Genomic DNA, 22,015 nt, shown 5'->3' with positions numbered 1-22,015 from the left:
CACTCACCCTCACTACTCACCACTCACCCTCACCAATCACCACTCACCCTCACCACTTGCCACTCACCCTCACTACTCACCACTCACCCTCACCATTCACCCTCACCACTCTCCCTCACCACTCTCCCTCACCACTCACCAGTCACGCTCACCACTCACCCTCAACACTCACCCTCACCGCTCACCACTCACCCTCACCACTCACCCTGACCACTCACCACTCATCCTCACCAATCACACCCTCACCAATCACCACTCACCCTCACTGCTCACCCTCACTGCTCACCCTCACCACTCACCCTCACCACTCACCACTCATGCTCACCCTCACCACTCACCCCTCACTAATCACCACTCACAACCACCACTCACCCTCACCACTCACCCTCACCACTCACCCTCACTACTCACCACTCATCCTCACCAATCACACCCTCAACAATCACCACTCACCCTCACCACTCACGCTCAACACTCACCCTCACCACTCATGCTCACCACTAACCCTCACCACTCACACTCACCACTCACTAATCACCTCTCACAACCGTCACTCACCATCACCACTCACTCTTACCACTCACCCTCATCACTCACCCTCACCACTCACCCTCACTACTCACCGTCACAACTCATACTCACCAATCACACCCTCACCAGTCACTACTCACCCTCACTGCTCACCCTCACCGCTCACCACTCAACCTCACCGCTCACCCTCACCACTCACCCCTCACTAATCACTACTCACAACTGCCACTCACCCTCCCCACTCACCCTCACCACTCACCCTCACCAATCACCACTCACCCTCACCACTCACCCTCACCACTCACCCTCACCACTCACTACTCACCCTCACCACTCACCCTCACCATTCACCCTCACCACTCACCCTCACCATTCACCCTCACCACTCTCCCTCACCACTCTCCCTCACCACTCACCACTCACCAGTCACGCTCACCACTCACCCTCACTACTCACCACTCACCCTCAACACTCACCCTCACCGCTCACCACTCACCCTCACCACTCACCCTCACTACTCACCACTCATCTTCACCAATTACACCCTCAACAATCACCACTCACCCTCACCACTCACCCTCACCACTCACTCTCACCACTCACCCTCACAACAACCACTCATCCTCAACACTCACCACTCCCACTCACTATTCACCATTCACCCTCACAATTTACCACTCACCAATCTCCCTCACCAATCTCCCTCACCACTCACCCTCACCACTCACCTTCACCACTCACCCTCACCACTCACAAATCACCACTCACCAATCACCACTCACCCTCACCACTCACTCTCACCACTAACCCTCACCACTAACCCTGACCACTCTCCCTCACCACTCTCCCTCACCACTCACCACTCACTCTCACCATTCACCCTCACCAATCTCCCTCAACACTCTCCCTCACCACTCACCAGTCACGCTCACCACTCACCCTCACTACTCACCACTCACCCTCAACACTCACCCTCACCGCTCACCACTCACCCTGACCACTCACCCTGACCACTCATCCTCACCAATCACACCCTCACCAATCACCACTCACCCTCACTGCTCACCCTCACTGCTCACCCTCACCACTCACCCTCACCACTCACCACTCATGCTCACCCTCACCACTCACCCCTCACTAATCACCACTCACAACCGCCACTCACCCTCACCACTCACCCTCACCACTCACCCTCACTACTCACCACTCATCCTCACCAATCACACCCTCAACAATCACCACTCACCCTCACCACTCACGCTCAACACTCACCCTCACCACTCATGCTCACCACTAACCCTCACCACTCACCCTCACCACTCACTAATCACCTCTCACAACCGTCACTCACCATCACCACTCACTCTTACCTCTCACCCTCACTCACCCTCACCACTCACCCTCACTACTCACCCTCACCACTCATCCTCACCAATCACACCCTCACCAATCACCACTCACCCTCACTGCTCACCCTCACTGCTCACCACTCAACCTCACCGCTCACCCTCACCACTCACCCCTCACTAATCACCACTCACAACTGCCACTCACCCTCCCCACTCACCCTCACCACTCACCCTCACCAATCACCACTCACCCTCACCACTCACCCTCATCACTCACCCTCACCACTCACTACTCACTACTCACCCTCACCACTCACCCTCACCATTCACCCTCACCACTCACCCTCACCATTCACCCTCACCACTCTCCCTCACCACTCTCCCTCACCACTCACCCTCACCACTCACCAGTCACGCTCACCACTCACCCTCACTATTCACCACTCACCCTCAACGCTCACCCTCACCGCTCACCACTCACCCTCACCACTCACCCTCACTACTCACCACTCATCTTCACCAATCACACCCTCAACAATCACCACTCACCCTCACCACTCACCCTCACCACTCACTCTCACCACTCACCACTCACCCTCACAACAACCACTCACCCTCACCGCTCACCACTCACCCTCACAACTCACCCTCACCACTCCCCACTCATCCTCACCAATCACACCCTCACCAATCACCACTCACACTCACTGCTCACCCTCACCGCTCACCACTCACCCTCACCACTCAACCTCCCCTCACCACTCAACCTCACCCTCATCACTCACCCCTCACTAATCACCACTCACAACCGCCACTCACCCTCCCCACTCACCCTCACTACTCACCACTCATCCTCACCCATCACACCCTCACCAATCACCACTCACCCTCACCACTTGCCACTCACCCTCACCACTCACCCTCACCATTCACCCTCACCACTCTCCCTCACCACTCTCCCTCACCACTCACCAGTCACGCTCACCACTCACCCTCACTACTCACCACTCACCCTCAACACTCACCCTCACCCTCACTACTCACCATTCATCCTCACCAATCACCACTGACCAATCACCACTCACCACTCTCCACTAACCCTCACCACTAAACCTCACCACTCACCCTCAAAACTAACCACTCTCTCACCACTCAGCACTCACCCTCACCACTCACCCTCACCACTCACCCTCACCACTCACCCTCACCACTCACGCTCACCACTCACCCCTCACCGCTCACCACTCATCCATCACCACTCACAACCGCCACTCACCCTCACCACTCATCCTCACCACTCACCCTCACAACAACCACTCACCCTCACCGCTCACCACTCACCCTCACCACTCACCCTGACCACTCACCACTCATCCTCACCAATCACACCCTCACAAATCACCAATCACCACTCACCCGCACTGCTCACCCTCACCACTCACCACTCACGCTCACCCTCACCACACACCCCTCACTAATCACCACTCATAACCGCCACTCACCCTCACCACTCACCCTCAACACTCAACCTCACCACTCTCCCTCACTACTCACCACTCATCCTCACCAATCACCCTCAATAATCACCACTCACCCTCACAACACACCCTCACCACTCACCCTCACCGCTCACCACTCACCCTCACTACTCACCCTCACCACTCCCCACTCATCCTCACCAATCACACCCTCACCAATCACCACTCACCCTCACTGCTCACCCTCACCGCTCACCACTCACCCTCACCACTCAACCTCCCCTCACCACTCAACCTCACCCTCACCACTCACCCCTCACTAATCACAACTCACAACCGCCACTCACCCTCCCCACTCACCCTCACTACTCACCACTCACCCTCACCAATCACCACTCACCCTCACCACTTGCCACTCACCCTCACCACTCACCACTCACCCTCACCATTCACCCTCACCACTCTCCCTCACCACTCTCCCTCACCACTCACCAGTCACGCTCACCACTCACCCTCAACACTCACCCTCACCGCTCACCACTCACCCTCACCACTCACCCTGACCACTCACCACTCATCCTCACCAATCACACCCTCACCAATCACCACTCACCCTCACTGCTCACCCTCACTGCTCACCCTCACCACTCACCCTCACCACTCACCACTCATGCTCACCCTCACCACTCACCCCTCACTAATCACCACTCACAACCACCACTCACCCTCACCACTCACCCTCACCACTCACCCTCACTACTCACCACTCATCCTCACCAATCACACCCTCAACAATCACCACTCACCCTCACCACTCACGCTCAACACTCACCCTCACCACTCATGCTCACCACTAACCCTCACCACTCACACTCACCACTCACTAATCACCTCTCACAACCGTCACTCACCATCACCACTCACTCTTACCACTCACCCTCATCACTCACCCTCACCACTCACCCTCACTACTCACCGTCACAACTCATACTCACCAATCACACCCTCACCAGTCACTACTCACCCTCACTGCTCACCCTCACCGCTCACCACTCAACCTCACCGCTCACCCTCACCACTCACCCCTCACTAATCACTACTCACAACTGCCACTCACCCTCCCCACTCACCCTCACCACTCACCCTCACCAATCACCACTCACCCTCACCACTCACCCTCACCACTCACCCTCACCACTCACTACTCACCCTCACCACTCACCCTCACCATTCACCCTCACCACTCACCCTCACCATTCACCCTCACCACTCTCCCTCACCACTCTCCCTCACCACTCACCACTCACCAGTCACGCTCACCACTCACCCTCACTACTCACCACTCACCCTCAACACTCACCCTCACCGCTCACCACTCACCCTCACCACTCACCCTCACTACTCACCACTCATCTTCACCAATTACACCCTCAACAATCACCACTCACCCTCACCACTCACCCTCACCACTCACTCTCACCACTCACCCTCACAACAACCACTCATCCTCAACACTCACCACTCCCACTCACTATTCACCATTCACCCTCACAATTCACCACTCACCAATCTCCCTCACCAATCTCCCTCACCACTCACCCTCACCACTCACCTTCACCACTCACCCTCACCACTCACAAATCACCACTCACCAATCACCACTCACCCTCACCACTCACTCTCACCACTAACCCTCACCACTAACCCTGACCACTCTCCCTCACCACTCTCCCTCACCACTCACCACTCACTCTCACCATTCACCCTCACCATTCAGCCTCACCACTCACCCTCACCACTCACCCTCACCACTCACCGTCACAACCACCACTCACCCTCACCACTCAACCTCACCCTCACTACTCACCATTCATCCTCACCAATCACCACTGACCAATCACCACTCACCACTCTCCACTAACCCTCACCACTCAACCTCACCACTCACCCTCAAAACTAACCACTCTCTCACCACTCACCCCTCACCGCTCACCACTCATCCATCACCACTCACAACCGCCACTCACCCTCACCACTCATCCTCACCACTCACCCTCACAACAACCACTCACCCTCACCGCTCACCACTCACCCTCACCACTCACCTTGACCACTCACCACTCATCCTCACCAATCACACCCTCACCAATCACCAATCACCACTCACCCGCACTGCTCACCCTCACCACTCACCACTCACGCTCACCCTCACCACTCACCCCTCACTAATCACCACTCATAACCGCCACTTACCCTCACCACTCACCCTCAACACTCAACCTCACCACTCACCCTCACCACTCACCCTCACTACTCACCACTCATCCTCACCAATCACCCTCAATAATCACCACTCACCCTCACAACTCACCCTCACCACTCACCCTCACCGCTCACCACTCACCCTCACTACTCACCCTCACCACTCCCCACTCATCCTCACCAATCACACCCTCACCAATCACCACTCACCCTCACTGCTCACCCTCACCGCTCACCACTCACCCTCACCACTCAACCTCCCCTCACCACTCAACCTCACCCTCACCACTCACCCCTCACTAATCACCACTCACAACCGCCACTCACCCTCCCCACTCACCCTCACTACTCATGCTCACCACTAACCCTCACCACTCACTAATCACCTCTCACAACCGTCACTCACCATCACCACTCACTCTTACCACTCACCCTCATCACTCACCCTCACCACTCACCCTCACTACACACCCTCACCACTCATCCTCACCAATCACACCCTCACCAATCACCACTCACCCTCACTGCTCACCCTCACCGCTCACCACTCAACCTCACCGCTCACCCTCACCACTCACCCCTCACTAATCACCACTCACAACTGCCACTCACCCTCCCCACTCACCCTCACCACTCACCCTCACCACTCACCCACACCACTCACCCTCACCACTAACCCTCACCACTCACTACTCACCCTCACCACTCACCCTCACCATTCACCCTCACCACTCACCCTCACCATTCACCCTCACCACTCTCCCTTACAACTCTCCCTCACCACTCACCCTCAACACTCACCCTCACCGCTCACCACTCACCCTCACCACTCACCCTCACCACTCACCCTCACTACTCACCACTCATCTTCACCAATCACACCCTCAACAATCACCACTCACCCTCACCACTCACCCTCACCACTCACTCTCACCACTCACCACTCACCCTCACAACAACCACTCACCCTCACCGCTCACCACTCACCCTCACAACTCACCCTCACCACTCCCCACTCATCCTCACTAATCACACCCTCACCAATCACCACTCACCCTCACTGCTCACCCTCACCGCTCACCACTCAGCCTCACCACTCAACCTCCCCTCACCACTCAACCTCACCTTCACCACTCACCCCTCACTAATCACCACTCACAACCGCCACTCACCCACCCACTCACCCTCACTACTCACCACTCATCCTCACCAATCACACCCTCACCAATCACCACTCACCCTCACCACTTGCCACTCACCCTCACCACTCACCCTCACCATTCACCCTCACTACTCTCCCTCACCACTCACCACTCATCCTCACCAATCACACCCTCACCAATCACCACTCACCCTCACTGCTCACCCTCACTGCTCACCCTCACCACTCACCCTCACCACTCATCACTCATGCTCACCCTCACCACTCACCCCTCACTAATCACCACTCACAACCGCCACTCACCCTCACCACTCACCCTCACCACTCACCCTCACTACTCACCACTCATCCTCACCAATCACACCCTCAACCATCACCACTCACCCTCACCACTCACGCTCAACACTCACCCTAACCACTCATGCTCACCACTAACCCTCACCACTCACCCTCACCACTCACTAATCACCTCTCACAACCGTCCCTCACCCTCACCACTCACTCTTACCACTCACCCTCATCACTCACCCTCACCACTCACCCTCACAACAACCACTCACCCTCACTACTCACCCTCACCACTCATCCTCACCATTCACACCCTCACCAATCACCACTCACCCTCACTGCTCACCCTCACCGCTCACCACTCAACCTCACCCTCACCACTCACGCTCACCCTCACCACTCACCCCTTACTAATCACCACTCACAACTGCCACTCACCCTCCCCACTCAGCCTCACCACTCACCCTCACCAATCACCACTCACCCTCACCACTCACCCTCACCACTAACCCTCACCATTCACCCTCACCACTCACCCTCACCATTCACCCTCACCACTCTCCCTCACCACTCACCCTCACCAGTCACGCTCACCACTCACCCTCACTACTCACCACTCACCCTCACTCACCCTCACCGCTCACCACTCACCCTCACCACTCACCCTGACCACTTACCACTCATCCTCACCAATCACACCCTCACCAATCACCACTCACCCTCACTGCTCACCCTCACTGCTCACCCTCACCACTCACCCTCACCACTCACGCTCACCCTCACCACTCACCCCTCACTAATCACCACTCAGAACCGCCACTCACCCTCACCACTCACCCTCACCACTCACCCTCACTACTCACCACTCATCCTCACCAATCACACCCTCAACAATCACTACACACCCTCACCACTCACGCACAACACTCACCCTCTCCACTCATGCTCACCACTAACCCTCACCACTCACCCTCACCACTCACTAATCACCTCTCACAACCAACACTCACCCTCATCACTCACCCTCACCACTCACCCTCACTACTCACCCTCACCACTCATCCTCACCAATCACACCCTCACCAATCACCACTCACCCTCACTGCTCACCCTCACCACTCACCACTCAACCTCACCGCTCACCCTCACCACTCACCCCTCACTAATCACCACTCACAACTGCCACTCACCCTCCCCACTCACCCTCACCACTCACCCTCACCAATCACCATTTACCCTCACCACTCACCCTCACCACTCACCCTCACCACTCACTACTCACCCTCAACACTCACCCTCACCGCTCACCACTCACCCTCACCACTCACCCTCACTACTCACCACTCATCTTCACCAATCACACCCTCAACAATCACCACTCACCCTCACCACTCACCCTCACCACTCACCCTCACCACTCACCACTCACCCTCACAACAACCACTCACCCTCACCGCTCACCACTCACCCTCACAACTCACCCTCACCACTCCCCACTCATCCTCACCAATCACACCCTCACCAATCACCACTCACCGTCACTGTTCACCCTCACCGCTCACCACTCACCCTCACCACTCAACCTCCCCTCACCACTCAACCTCACCCTCACCACTCACCCCTCACTAATCACCACTCACAACCGCCACTCACCCTCCCCACTCACCCTCACTACTCACCACTCATCCTCACCAATCACACCCTCAACAATCACCACTCACCCTCACCACTCACGCTCAACACTCACCCTCACCACTCATGCTCACCACTAACCCTCACCACTCACCCTCACCACTCACTAATCACCTCTCACAACCGTCACTCACCATCACCACTCACTCTTACCACTCACCCTCATCACTCACCCTCACCACTCACCCTCACTACACACCCTCACCACTCATCCTCACTAATCACACCCTCACCAATCACCACTCACCCTCACTGCTCACCCTCACCGCTCACCACTCAACCTCACCGCTCACCCTCACCACTCACCCCTCACTGATCACCACTCACAACTGCCACTCACCCTCCCCACTCACCCTCACCACTCACCCTCACCAATCACCACTCACCCTCACCACTCACCCTCACCACTAACCCTCACCACTCACTACTCACCCTCACCACTCACCCTCACCATTCACCCTCACCACTCACCCTCACCATTCACCCTCACCACTCTCCCTTACAACTCTCCCTCACCACTCACCCTCAACACTCACCCTCACCGCTCACCACTCACCCTCACCACTCACCCTCACCACTCACCCTCACTACTCACCACTCATCTTCACCAATCACACCCTCAACAATCACCACTCACCCTCACCACTCACCCTCACCACTCACTCTCACCACTCACCACTCACCCTCACAACAACCACTCACCCTCACCGCTCACCACTCACCCTCACAACTCACCCTCACCACTCCCCACTCATCCTCACTAATCACACCCTCACCAATCACCACTCACCCTCACTGCTCACCCTCACCACTCACCACTCAGCCTCACCACTCAACCTCCCCTCACCACTCAACCTCACCCTCACCACTCACCCCTCACTAATCACCACTCACATCCGCCACTCACCCACCCACTCACCCTCACTACTCACCACTCATCCTCACCAATCACACCCTCACCAATCACCACTCACCCTCACCACTTGCCACTCACCCTCACCACTCACCCTCACCATTCACCCTCACCACTCTCCCTCACCACTCACCACTCATCCTCACCAATCACACCCTCACCAATCACCACTCACCCTCACTGCTCACCCTCACTGCTCACCCTCACCACTCACCCTCACCACTCATCACTCATGCTCACCCTCACCACTCACCCCTCACTAATCACCACTCACAACCGCCACTCACCCTCACCACTCACCCTCACCACTCACCCTCACTACTCACCACTCATCCTCACCAATCACACCCTCAACCATCACCACTCACCCTCACCACTCACGCTCAACACTCACCCTAACCACTCATGCTCACCACTAACCCTCACCACTCACCCTCACCACTCACTAATCACCTCTCACAACCGTCCCTCACCCTCACCACTCACTCTTACCACTCACCCTCATCACTCACCCTCACCACTCACCCTCACAACAACCACTCACCCTCACTACTCACCCTCACCACTCATCCTCACCATTCACACCCTCACCAATCACCACTCACCCTCACTGCTCACCCTCACCGCTCACCACTCAACCTCACCCTCACCACTCACGCTCACCCTCACCACTCACCCCTTACTAATCACCACTCACAACTGCCACTCACCCTCCCCACTCAGCCTCACCACTCACCCTCACCAATCACCACTCACCCTCACCACTCACCCTCACCACTCACCCTCACCATTCACCCTCACCACTCACCCTCACCATTCACCCTCACCACTCTCCCTCACCACTCACCCTCACCAGTCACGCTCACCACTCACCCTCACTACTCACCACTCACCCTCACTCACCCTCACCGCTCACCACTCACCCTCACCACTCACCCTGACCACTTACCACTCATCCTCACCAATCACACCCTCACCAATCACCAATCACCACTCACCCTCACTGCTCACCCTCACTGCTCACCCTCACCACTCACCCTCACCACTCACGCTCACCCTCACCACTCACCCCTCACTAATCACCACTCAGAACCGCCCCTCACCCTCACCACTCACCCTCACCACTCACCCTCACCACTCACCCTAACTACTCACCACTCATCCTCACCAATCACACCCTCAACAATCACCACCCACCCTCACTACTCACGCTCAACACTCACCCTCACCACCCATGCTCACCACTAACCCTCACTACTCACCCTCACCACTCACTAATCACCTCTCACAACCGTCACTCACCCTCACCACTCACTCTTACCACTCACCCTCACCACTCACCCTCACAACAACCACTCACCCTCACAACAACTACTCACCCTCACTACTCACCCTCACCACTCATCCTCACCAATCACACCCTCACCAATCACCACCCACCCTCACTGCTCACCCTCACCGCTCACCACTCAACCTCACCCTCACCACTCACGCTCACCCTCACCACTTACTCCTCACTAATCACCACTAACAACGCCACTCACCCTCCCCACTCACCCTCACCACTCACCCTCACCACTCACCGTCACCACTTACCACTCACCCTCACCACTCACTACTCACCCTCTCCATTCACCCTCACCACTCACCCTCACTACTCACCCTAACCACTCACCACTCACCCTCAACACTCACCCTCACCACCACCACTCACCCTATTCCCGTTTTAAAAACTTACTTACGTGTCGCCAAGTATGCTTGAGGGTGATTGGTGATTGGTGAGTGAGAGTGGTGAGGGTAAGTAGTGAGGAATAGTGGTGAGGGTGAGTTGTGAGGGTAAGTGGTGAGGGTGAGTGTGAGTGGTGAGTGGTCAGTGATAGTGAGTGGTGAGTGACAGTGAGTGATAGTGAGTGGTGAGGGTGAGTGGTGATGGTGAGTGAGGGAGAATGGTGAAGGAGAGTGGTGAAGGTGTATTTTTTTTGCCTATGATGACAGCAGTACATGCTGACGTTTTGTATGTTAAATGTAAAAGCTAAATGTGTGAATGTGTGTGTCGGAAATGTTAAGCAAACGTTGCGACGCAGAGTTTTATTTTCATTGGTATGTTATGTTTTAAAGTTTTCAGGAGTTTTTAATTATATTTTTGCCCCGGTCTACGCCGGATATTTCCCATTCGTAGCAGTTTATATCGATTCTATAACAAACTTATATTTAACGGGAATCGGGCGATTCTAAATGAATCTACAACCTTCGATTCCTTTTCGCGATTCAGAGAATCGATTCTTGGCGCGGTCGGGTTTAGAATTTTAATTACACAGTTGTATTTTCATTTGTATGTTATGTTTTAAAGTTTTCAGAAGATTTTAAATGTATTTTTCCCCCGGGCAACGCTGGGTATATCGAGTTTATACCACAAAGTTGTCGCCTGAGACGTGTGGGGTGTCGAGGCCTAGTACTGTGCAGAGCCTCCGGCCTCGCCTAGATTGCCCACCCGGCCGAGGCTGGGTGCTGTGGCTGTTCCCCCCCCCCCCCCGCGCTACAATAATACTGTCTAATCGCTATAATTTTATTATCTACCGACCCTATGATAGTAATTGCACACATTGGGGTGGGGGGGGAGTGAAGAGGACGTGAAACTTTGATGAATTTACCTCAGAGTCGCGTGTTAATGCGTGCGCATATTTTTTAACGGGAATTAAAAATGGCGTCCACCCCGCACGACGGCGTTGCTGCCCGTTGCCAGGGGCCAACCGCCTGTTGCCAGGGGCCAACCGCCCGTTGCCAGGGGCAACCGCCTTCGCTCATGCGCAACGGCGTGCTTCGCTACGTGCCGGTCGGCAATAGTAAATAAATAAATAAAGAGAAATCGCACTAAATAGATAATCGGTCCGATTTAAAGTTTAGAGACGAAAATCGGAAATGCCTAAGTTTACTGCGGGGCCGGGGGTGTGCCCACCTGCAAAATTTAATCTCGGCGAACCCCACGGTCCGAGAGCTAAATCCCCCGGAAGGGAGCGTATGCAGACGGACGGACAGACAGACAGACAGACAAAAAATGTATTATATAGGTTAGATGAAGAGGCCCAGGTACTAGCAAGCAAAGTTATAGGTGAGATTCTAATTTAAATGCTGTTTTGCACACCATAAATTTATCTCCATTCTTTGCTATTTTCAATATTTATTATAGAACATGATTGAATTGAACTTGGGAATTTACCTTGGTGCAATTTGCACCACTCCTTTAATTGGATGTCAAATAGTATGTTTTAATTTTTTATACATATATATTTGACGACATAAATATGCTTGGTAGTGATTTTTACATTTATTGATATTTGTTATTTTGATGTGAAACTAGCTAAGCACATGTTTTAGGCAGAATGGACAGGGCCCTCATACATCGTTAATCAGTTAATATTTAGTCATTTAATCAGCATCTGTAATGCAACATTCTGGCAGCCTATGGAAGTGTTACTGTTGGCTAGCCACAATTCAGTTTTTAAGTCATTAACCAGTATCAGTTCATTCCCCCAGTTTTTCTGCCTGCGTTTTATGTGCAGGGGTGTTTCTTGCATTTTTCAGCAAAACCGCATATTAGTGATTGGTGCACATGGAGCAGGAACAAAACTATGAAAAATAATGATTTTGTATAACCTTCCCAATTATCTTTTTCTCATTTGTTATTGAAGCACCAACATAATTTGTACATTCAAAATCACAATTACTGCGTATTGCATTTTCCGTTGGCAGTTGAAATATTGTATTCCACAACTCGATATATTAGAAGAAAACAATGTTGAAATATAAATAAAAATGCACACAGCAATAATAATAGAATTCACATATATAACAAATATATTGTCTCGCACGGAAGATAATGTGAAGATGACTTTTCAAGGGATTTGTTTTGTTCATGGATGTAAAGATGCTAATGGTTCATTGCTCCACGTCAATGTCAGAAAGCTGAGTATGCTGACACGATCTCTCAATGACGCTACCACGGGTGTATGCCTGCCGCATAGTAATAATGTCGCTTATCCGTTCCTTCTCACCCACCACTCACCCCGTGCTTCACTCCCACTCCCTCACAAACGGACACGTCCAACTCCACATGCAGACTCCGCAAACCTTGGAGTGAAAAACCATTTGGGTCCGCATTCCTGTGGCATCAACAACCTCTCGATGGACGTGCACACGGTGGATGGAGGGATTTCTACAATCCTGCCGGGCAGCGAGGGACCCCTGGGGGGGCTTCAGTCACCAGAGAAGTAAGCCCGGGTGCAAATGGTGCCCAGTTCCTTGTGCAGTTCGGAGTTCTCGAATATCGCAGACCCTCTTGCCGGCTAGTCTTTGTTATTTTAAGTCGCGTCAAACTTTAGCAGAGAAGTCGACACAATTCACTAATGCAGACCAACACATTGCTATTCCAATATGTCCATGGTAATTCGTCCACCTCCCAGAGCCACTCCAACGATGAGGTAGTTGTGGCACAGTTTTGGAAGCTCTGGTTGTAATCTCCCTCCAGATTGCCATTAATCAGTCTCACAGATTAGTTGATTGTGGTTTAAGCCCGTCCATTCTATGATGTTCTGAATCCAAGTCTTCCTTGGGAATCCACTAAATTGTACCTTGCAGTAATTTAAATGTGGTAATGGATATGCATTCATATTTGAACTGGTTTTATGTTTTGTGTGTGAAACAAGTATAATATGTGTTCTTTGAGTCTAATATGAAAATATGCGTTACGTTGAAAAGTTTCATTTGTCACTGAATCCAATCAGGTTACTCATGCAAAATAGGTTATTATTGCCATTGAGGTGCTTGCTCATGCCTTATTTACATAACCAACGAGCAGTGGCTTAGCGTGATTGGCATGGGTCGGTGCAAAGAGTGAAATAGAGACTCCTGTCCAATTTTCCTTTGCAATGTCACTGCTAGCGGCTTGCAAGTTGTCTGTTGTAGAATGTTTTATTGTGCAGTAAATTCGCAAGCCACGAGTCGAAATTCTAAAGTTTAACCAAGTAGCAACAGCAGTAGAGTGTACAGTATTATAAAGGTATATCTTCTTATAAAGTATGAGCCGTGTAGGTATTACGGCGTAAAATGCAATGGAACGAAACCAGCTGTGCCCAATGCCCGGGGTCAGGCATTACACAGTGATATACGAACACTGGATTATTGATGAGCTTGCTCCATGAGAAAGTGGGGATTTTCACGAGAGACCTTACGTGAACATTGCTCTCCGCGAGCAGGCGCATATACGGCGCATGGCGATTATCCAGCTGTAATGAGCGATCTGCAAACTCTTTTAAATAATCACAATGCTGGTCTTTAAGTCATGTCTATACACATTAATTATATTTAGTTAAAATTAACAATTTTTATTTGCTCAGTATTTCTTTCATACCTCAGTATAATGTTTGTTTTTTTATCATCCAGCAAAACATAGTTGGCCTCATTGCTCGGGTCATATTCCATCTTAGGTAAAACTTTTTGGATTAATTAACTATTTTCTCTTTTTTATATTATTCCTCGATTCGAAGGTAGGTGAGACCACAGTTATTTATTTTCAAGGCAAACCTCCGTTAAGGCAAATTATCACGAGTAGCCATGTTCAATCCACTGTTGGATTAAATCCTCCCAAAGCCACCACATCTCCCACGATAAAAAATAAACGACTTGAAGAACTAAATACGCATTGTGCCTCTCATACATTATTTACAAAGATCATTGGGATGAAAATAATGAAAAAAGATAGGCCAATCAATCACGGAGAGTTAACATAGTTTAGGTAACAGTTTGTTTCAAGTAAAAGGCAGTTACCTAACAATCTTCTTATCTTCTTCTCTTATATATAAAAGTCTCCGCGCGCGCGCTTGCGGGGGATTTGGCTCTCGGACGGTGGGGTTTTAGACTGATAAATGTTTCCAGCCGGCACGCCCTAAGCCCCGTGGTGGGAATTGGCTATTCCGTTTTCACATCCCTAAACTTTAAATTCGTTTAATTAACGAATTAGTGGCATTCTTATTTTAATTATTTACTTATTGTGCGACATCGACCGTACCAACCCACGACAATTGCCTGGAGGGGGCGGACCCTGCCAAGTGATGCGCGTTCACTCCAGCTCACGGGGGACATTTCATTTTACGCGTTTTACATGGAATAGATATACACATCACGCTGCCGATTTCTCTACACAGTGTGATGTCCTCTCCCCCCCCCACCCCAATGCATGCAGTTACTGCTATAAAGTCCTTAGATATTAATTTTATATTATTAAAGCACTTACATAGTATTATTCTGGCGAGGGCATGGTGGGGGGGGGGGGGGCGGCCCAGCCCGCAGCCTGGCAATGTCTCACCTCCTCCGGCTTGCCAATCTAGGCGAGGCCGCGGGCTCTGCATGGGACGAGGCATCACCACGCCAATGTAAAGTACAATTTTATTGAATCTTGCGCTAAGAACTCAGGTTTATTGTTTACTATTATTAAACAAATAAGTTTACAAATATTACAATGATAATGTTTGTGTGCACATAACAACTCTGCTTCATTCTTTACAATTATTGAACTAATACGTTGCCTCATACTGTATTACTATTATAATGTTCGTGTGCAGAAACTACATGCGTGTGCCTAAAGTCGATGTCTGTGTGTGTGAGTCCATATGTGTTTGTGTGCGTGTAAGTCGATGGGTTTCTATGTGTGTGGGTCCATGTCTGTGTGTAAGTTCATGTGTGTGTCTGTCTTTTTCAAACGGACAACGTCCCGTGTGTGTGTGTACGTACAAGTGTTTGTGTGTGTCAGTCCATTTGTGTGCGTATCAGTCGCTGTGTGTGTGTTAGTCCACATGTGTGTGTAAGTCCATACGTGCGTGTTTCACTCGATGTGTGTGTCTAAGTGAGTCGATGTGTGTGCATGGCTCCATCTGAGTGTGTAAGTCAATGTGCGTTTGTGTGTCTATGTGTGTCAGTCGATGTGTGTGTGGTAATCCATGTGTGTGTATCTAAAGTAGATGTCTGTGTGTCACAGTCCATATGTCTATGTGTGTGTAGGGCAATGTGTGTGTCAGTCTATGTATGTATGTGTAAGTCCATGTGTGTGTGTCTTAGTCGATATGTGTGTGTGTAAGTACATGTGTGTTTACGTCAATGTGTGTGTGAGTCCACGTATGTCTGTGTATGAGTCGATGTGTGTGTGTGAGTCGCTGTATGTGTGTACGTCGACATATGTGTCTGTAACTCCATGTGTGTGTATCTAAAGTGCATGTCTATGCGTGTGAGTCCATATGTGTGTGTGTGTGTAAGTCCATGTGTTTGTGTGTGTGAGTCGATATGTCTGTGTGTGTCAGTCCATGGCCGTCTGTGTTAGTCGCTTTGTGTGCATGGCTCCATGTCAGTCAGTGTAAGTCCATTTCTTGGCGTGTCTGTAGGTCTATGTGTGCGTGTGAGTGAATGTATGTGCTTTATTGACCTGCTCAAGGCCTATGATACCATCAGTAGGCCTGGCCTCTGGGTTGTTCTTCATGCTTTCGGAGTCCCTCAAACTTTGCTCACAATCCTTAAGGACCTTCATGATGGTGCACGGCCCCTCGTCAAACTACGTGGCCGTCAGTCAGAGCCATTCCCTCTCCACCTTGGGGTGTGACAGGGATGTCCTCTGGCTCCACATTATTTAACATTTCTTTTCACCACGTAGTTCGTGAAGCCTTCCATGGCTGTACCCGAGGAATTACCGTATGGTACAAATACAATGAGAGGCTGATCGATGCCCGGGTACTGTCAAGGGATGCCTCCCTCTTGCTCAACCATGTTATGTATGCCGATGCTCTGGTGATTGCTGCTCACTGCGGCTGAACCTGGAGCTTGCCACTAAGAGGTGGGGCCTTACCATCAGCCCCACCAAAACTAAGCACCTGCCTGGGTATTTTGTACCATCGAACAATCCACCCCCACAACTCACAATTGGTGATGCGGCAGTTGTGGAGAGATTGCCGAGATTCCAATACCTGGCCAGTGTGCTCATGACCGGCTACGGTTTAACAGCAGAGGTCTCACTCCAAATCAGTCGAGCGCCATTATCTTTTCATCGGCTGCGTTACGCTGTGTGGAAGCTACCTGGTCTCTCGCTCCGCATGAAGCTCCAGGTCTTCTCGGCCATGGTAATTCCCTCCCTTCTCTACGCTTGCGAAACGTGCACCCCCCTAATGGAACATCTTCGCCAGTTAGAAACATTTAGGCTGGCCTGCTAACGATCCATCCTGGATTTAACCATATATGTGTGTGTGTGCGTCTAAGTCGATGTGTTTCTATGTGTGTGGGTCAATGTCTGTGTGTAAGTCCATGTGTGTGTCTGCCTTTTTCGCCCGAACAACGCCGGGTACTTACCGCTAGTGTAACATAAATCTAAAGTGTCATAGACAAAACAATGAAAAGTTTAACGACATAACAATATAATATGTAAACCTTAATTACTTAAGCTTTAAAACATAATAATGAAACTTAAGAAAGAATCAGATATATCCAGTTATCCATTTCCTATTTATCTCCATATAGCGACGTCAAATCACGTGACCCATGCATGTGGAAGCGTAACGCATTGTAGTGTAGCGGTTAGCGCGCTGCGCTACGAACCCGGCGACCCAAGTTCGATTCCTGCTCACGGCCACCACCAGTGACGATTATTTCATCCGGTCCTGGGCCTCCCCTAAGTCGACTCAGCCTCAAACGAGTAACTGTTGTGGTGTGAACATTGCCACTGGGGAGACAAAGGCGGCCGGATGTGGTGAATCCAAGTCCTGGGCGAAGCCGGGTAGTACAGCTAGTTATTAATCAGAGCTGTTATTCAACCTGCTGTTATTCCACCTGTTGGTTCATTTAATTGATCATTTTATATTTTCTGGGTAGGGGCAGTAGCATAAGTTAAATGTCAGAACGAGCTTTTTCTGTGCTGTTGGGAGCTGCCTACCCAGTGGCAGATGCAGGCAAATTTGCTGAGACGACCAACAGGAGAGAGAACCAGTGTGGGAGACAACATCTCACATATTTTATTCCATAAATATTGATAGCATTGTTTTTTTCACATTATAATTACACATTGTTCTATTTTGAAGCACATCAAGCCTGGTGAAACGGCAGATATGTTTAATCGCTGCGTGTTTCAGCTCTTTGAGTATGTAAAGCAAATCTTTTTTTTTTACCCAAAGACCGAATCATTTTTTTTTCCCAACAACATCGCCCAATCTCTCCCAACCATTTAATTTTCCTAAGTAAAGTTTTGTTTTATTTCATCTGCTACCCCCTTATATGATTAATGCTGTGCCCTTGAGTAATGCAACCGGCGGAATGCACAAACAGGCAGCTTAATGGCAGTTTCGGCCCAGCTCGCAGCGTGTGAGGGACTGCTTTGAGCATATTTATGCACTAGACCTTGCCGCGGCAATGACGGCACAAAGGCATGCCATCTCCAATGACAGGCTCGCTAATTTTAATCACGCGACAGTGCAGTACACCTTTAATGTGTCTAACTTTAAATTAGCTCTGTTCTGTTTTCAGCGCCGCAATAGGCAGATTGTACAACATTTAGGTGTTGGAGCACAATTATTTGTTTGAAAAATAAATATGGGTGAGGAGAGACATAGTTGAAAATGTAAGAGTCAAACAAAGTTTTAATGGAAAAACAGAAATCAGGAATTTTTTGTTGTGGCTGATTATCATTAATTTTTTTGACACAATCGACACATTTTAGGATGCAACTGGGATGTCTAAGTGATGCATTGTCAGCTGTATACAAAACCTTCCACACATTTCTTTTTTACGGAGGGAATAAACAAAAATCAGTGGCATGACATATGTAGCATCAACGATTCGGAGACAGAGTTTATAGGAGACACCTTCTTTATTAACAACTTCCATGGTCTCGTCCACACACTCTCCACAGTAGCTTAGCTTAGCCTGTACACAATACCAGCCGTCTAACACTGACGGCACTGACTGAGATAGCCAACTACTATGCTTCATAGCGCAATATTTAGCGGAGACGGTAGCGACGACAGCGACGAGACGACAGCAACGACGAGACGAGTCCACTCCCAGAACCGGCAGCCTCGAGCTCCCGCTGTCAGCTCCTTTTATGCTACCAGCACGGCCTGGCTCCGCCCTGACCATGCCTCCCTTCTCGAACCCACTAGCAGGTTCCAGGGCACTCCAGATCGGCTCCTCCGTGAGCGGTGCCCTAGTTCCTTCTGTCTGCCAATACACCGTGCACGCCCTTACCGGCGTGTGCCCTGTCTGTCCACCACAGTTGCCGCTGCTGTCCACCAGCCGGCGCTATTACACTACACATATATAAGCAGTAGTTCCACAACCAGGCGGTGGGTGTCAGGATAAACACATTGCATAGATACATATGTAGGGCTTGAGTATAGCGCGCCACGCATCCCCCGCCTCTGTTGCTATGCGAGCAAGCACAGTACAGTGGGGTGATGTGAGGTAATGGTTGTTGTTGTTACTTTAGGCGAAGTGGGTCGTTAAGGGTTGAAACAGGTGTCAGGGTAGCCGGGAGGACACAGGCCAGTGATTTGCTGGAAAGGTAATTGGGCATTAGCTGGCGTCGCTCCGGCGGCGAAAACAAGGCCACGTGACACGGGGGGCCAGGGGGCGAGTGATAAGCGGGGGGTAGAGATAATTAGGGAGATTAATTGGTGTGGGGATATAAGCCAGAGCGCAACGGAGAGAAGTGAGTCCTGTACGAGTTGGCGTCGTGGATGGAGCTGCAGCAACGGTGCCCAGGGAGTCGCAGAGCAAGTGATAGTAGAGTAAAGCGTAGAGAGACAGTGTTAGTAGAGTAAAGCGTAGAAAGACAGTGTCAGTAGAGTAAAGCGTGGAGAGACAGTGGTCGCGAGAACGCAGTGAGCAGACAGGGTAGCCATGCATCGGAAGGATGCAGAGTAGGAGAAACCGTAGAGACGACAAGCGTAGCGATAGTGAGGTAGAGAGGCACGGAGCGACGCGGAGCGGAGTGAGGGCATGGACAGACGTGGAGCGGTGGCGCAGCAGAGAGACACGGAGCGGGGCGAGGCCGTGCTGAGACGCGGAGCGGTGGCGCAGCGAAGGTGGACTCTAAGAGGAAAATAAAGAGAGAGAAAGACAACCCTTGTACGAGTCCTACACATATATTAACTTTGTAATTTTAAGTGTGCTCAATATTTGTATTTATGAGTTTCCCAATTTTTTTTTTAAAATGTGAGGTAAAATGTCATATACATTCAAAAGAAGAAAATAATGTGGCAAAAAAATTAATGCTGACGTTAGAGACCTGTTACTAGGCTCTTCTGCGAAATTAGGGCCGCAACAATGTGATTCGATCACCCGGCGATTTGATGCATTGCATCAACAAGGAGTGGTGATTAATTTCTTAAATCTTTCATCCAAGCTGTGTTTTTTTTCTTTTGTACGTACTTTCTTTTTTGCTGTCTTTTGTATACTGTCTCGAATGGTGTACTGTCTTTCTTGTACTTTAGTCTCTCTTCTACTGTGTCTTTGTAGCTCATCTCAACTGTGAGTATTCGGCTTTCATTGGTCTGCAACGATTTTTTTCCTCTTTTGTCCATCTCGTTATTTGTCATCACATTGTCTCCCTGGTTCATGCCGATCTAAACATTAAAAAATGTGTACATACCTCGTATATCATGTGCATGTGTAGTAATTTATGTAATCTAAAATAATCAATTGATGGGCAAGCAGTTTTCTAATAGATTTTCATCAATTTTGGGCCCTATTAATATTTTTTTCGCTACCCCCACACTGACCGGGGTTGGGAAGTATGGTCAAACAACTTCTATGATTAACACGGTGTAGGGAGACCATGTATTAATATTCCATGGTTAAGAAGTGGTGTACAGATATTTAACCACGCAAGAGTTTTTGTGGAGATGTGCGTGGTATGAGAATAATAAACATTCTACAACTGGGGGAAAAAATAAACAAAGTAATGACATTACGGATGACAATGACATTTATTTGACGGTTGGACTTTAAATCCTTATATTACGTGCCAATATCGCCCTCAATAAAGTCGGCATCACTTTCAAATGTACGTTTTATTAACACACGGTAAAAATCTAAAGCACAAGTGACATGTTTTCACGTTGGTAACGTGACATCATGAATATTTCTTAGGCCATCTCAGCCTGAGCCAAGGAGTGTTAGAGTGCAATTCTGGTCAAGAAGGGAGCTCAAGGGCCTGTTCTGGAATGTAATGGCATTGGTTCAACTAGAGCAGGTTACCATGATTATACTCTGATTTAATTCCCTTTCGGGAGACAATTTAAACAGCTTTTTG

General features: G+C 50.5%; 1 protein-coding gene across 1 annotated transcript in view; it reads left to right on the top strand.

Annotated features, from left to right (window-relative positions):
* Window positions 1-22,015, top strand: part of LOC144723435 (gamma-aminobutyric acid type B receptor subunit 2-like) — a 162,231-nt gene that overhangs the window by 134,418 nt on the left and 5,798 nt on the right. The window contains exon 18 of the mRNA XM_078602198.1: window positions 13,793-13,943. Within this exon, the coding sequence (XP_078458324.1) occupies window positions 13,793-13,943 (151 nt within the window). The remainder of the gene's footprint in view (window positions 1-13,792; window positions 13,944-22,015) is intronic.

Source organism: Lampetra planeri, chromosome 1 (assembly GCF_965212315.1).
Source record: "Lampetra planeri chromosome 1, kcLamPlan1.2.h2, whole genome shotgun sequence".
Lineage (NCBI taxonomy): Eukaryota > Metazoa > Chordata > Hyperoartia > Petromyzontiformes > Petromyzontidae > Lampetra > Lampetra planeri.
Note: the sequence above shows the minus strand (reverse complement) of the source record. Positions and strands in the feature narration are given on the sequence as shown.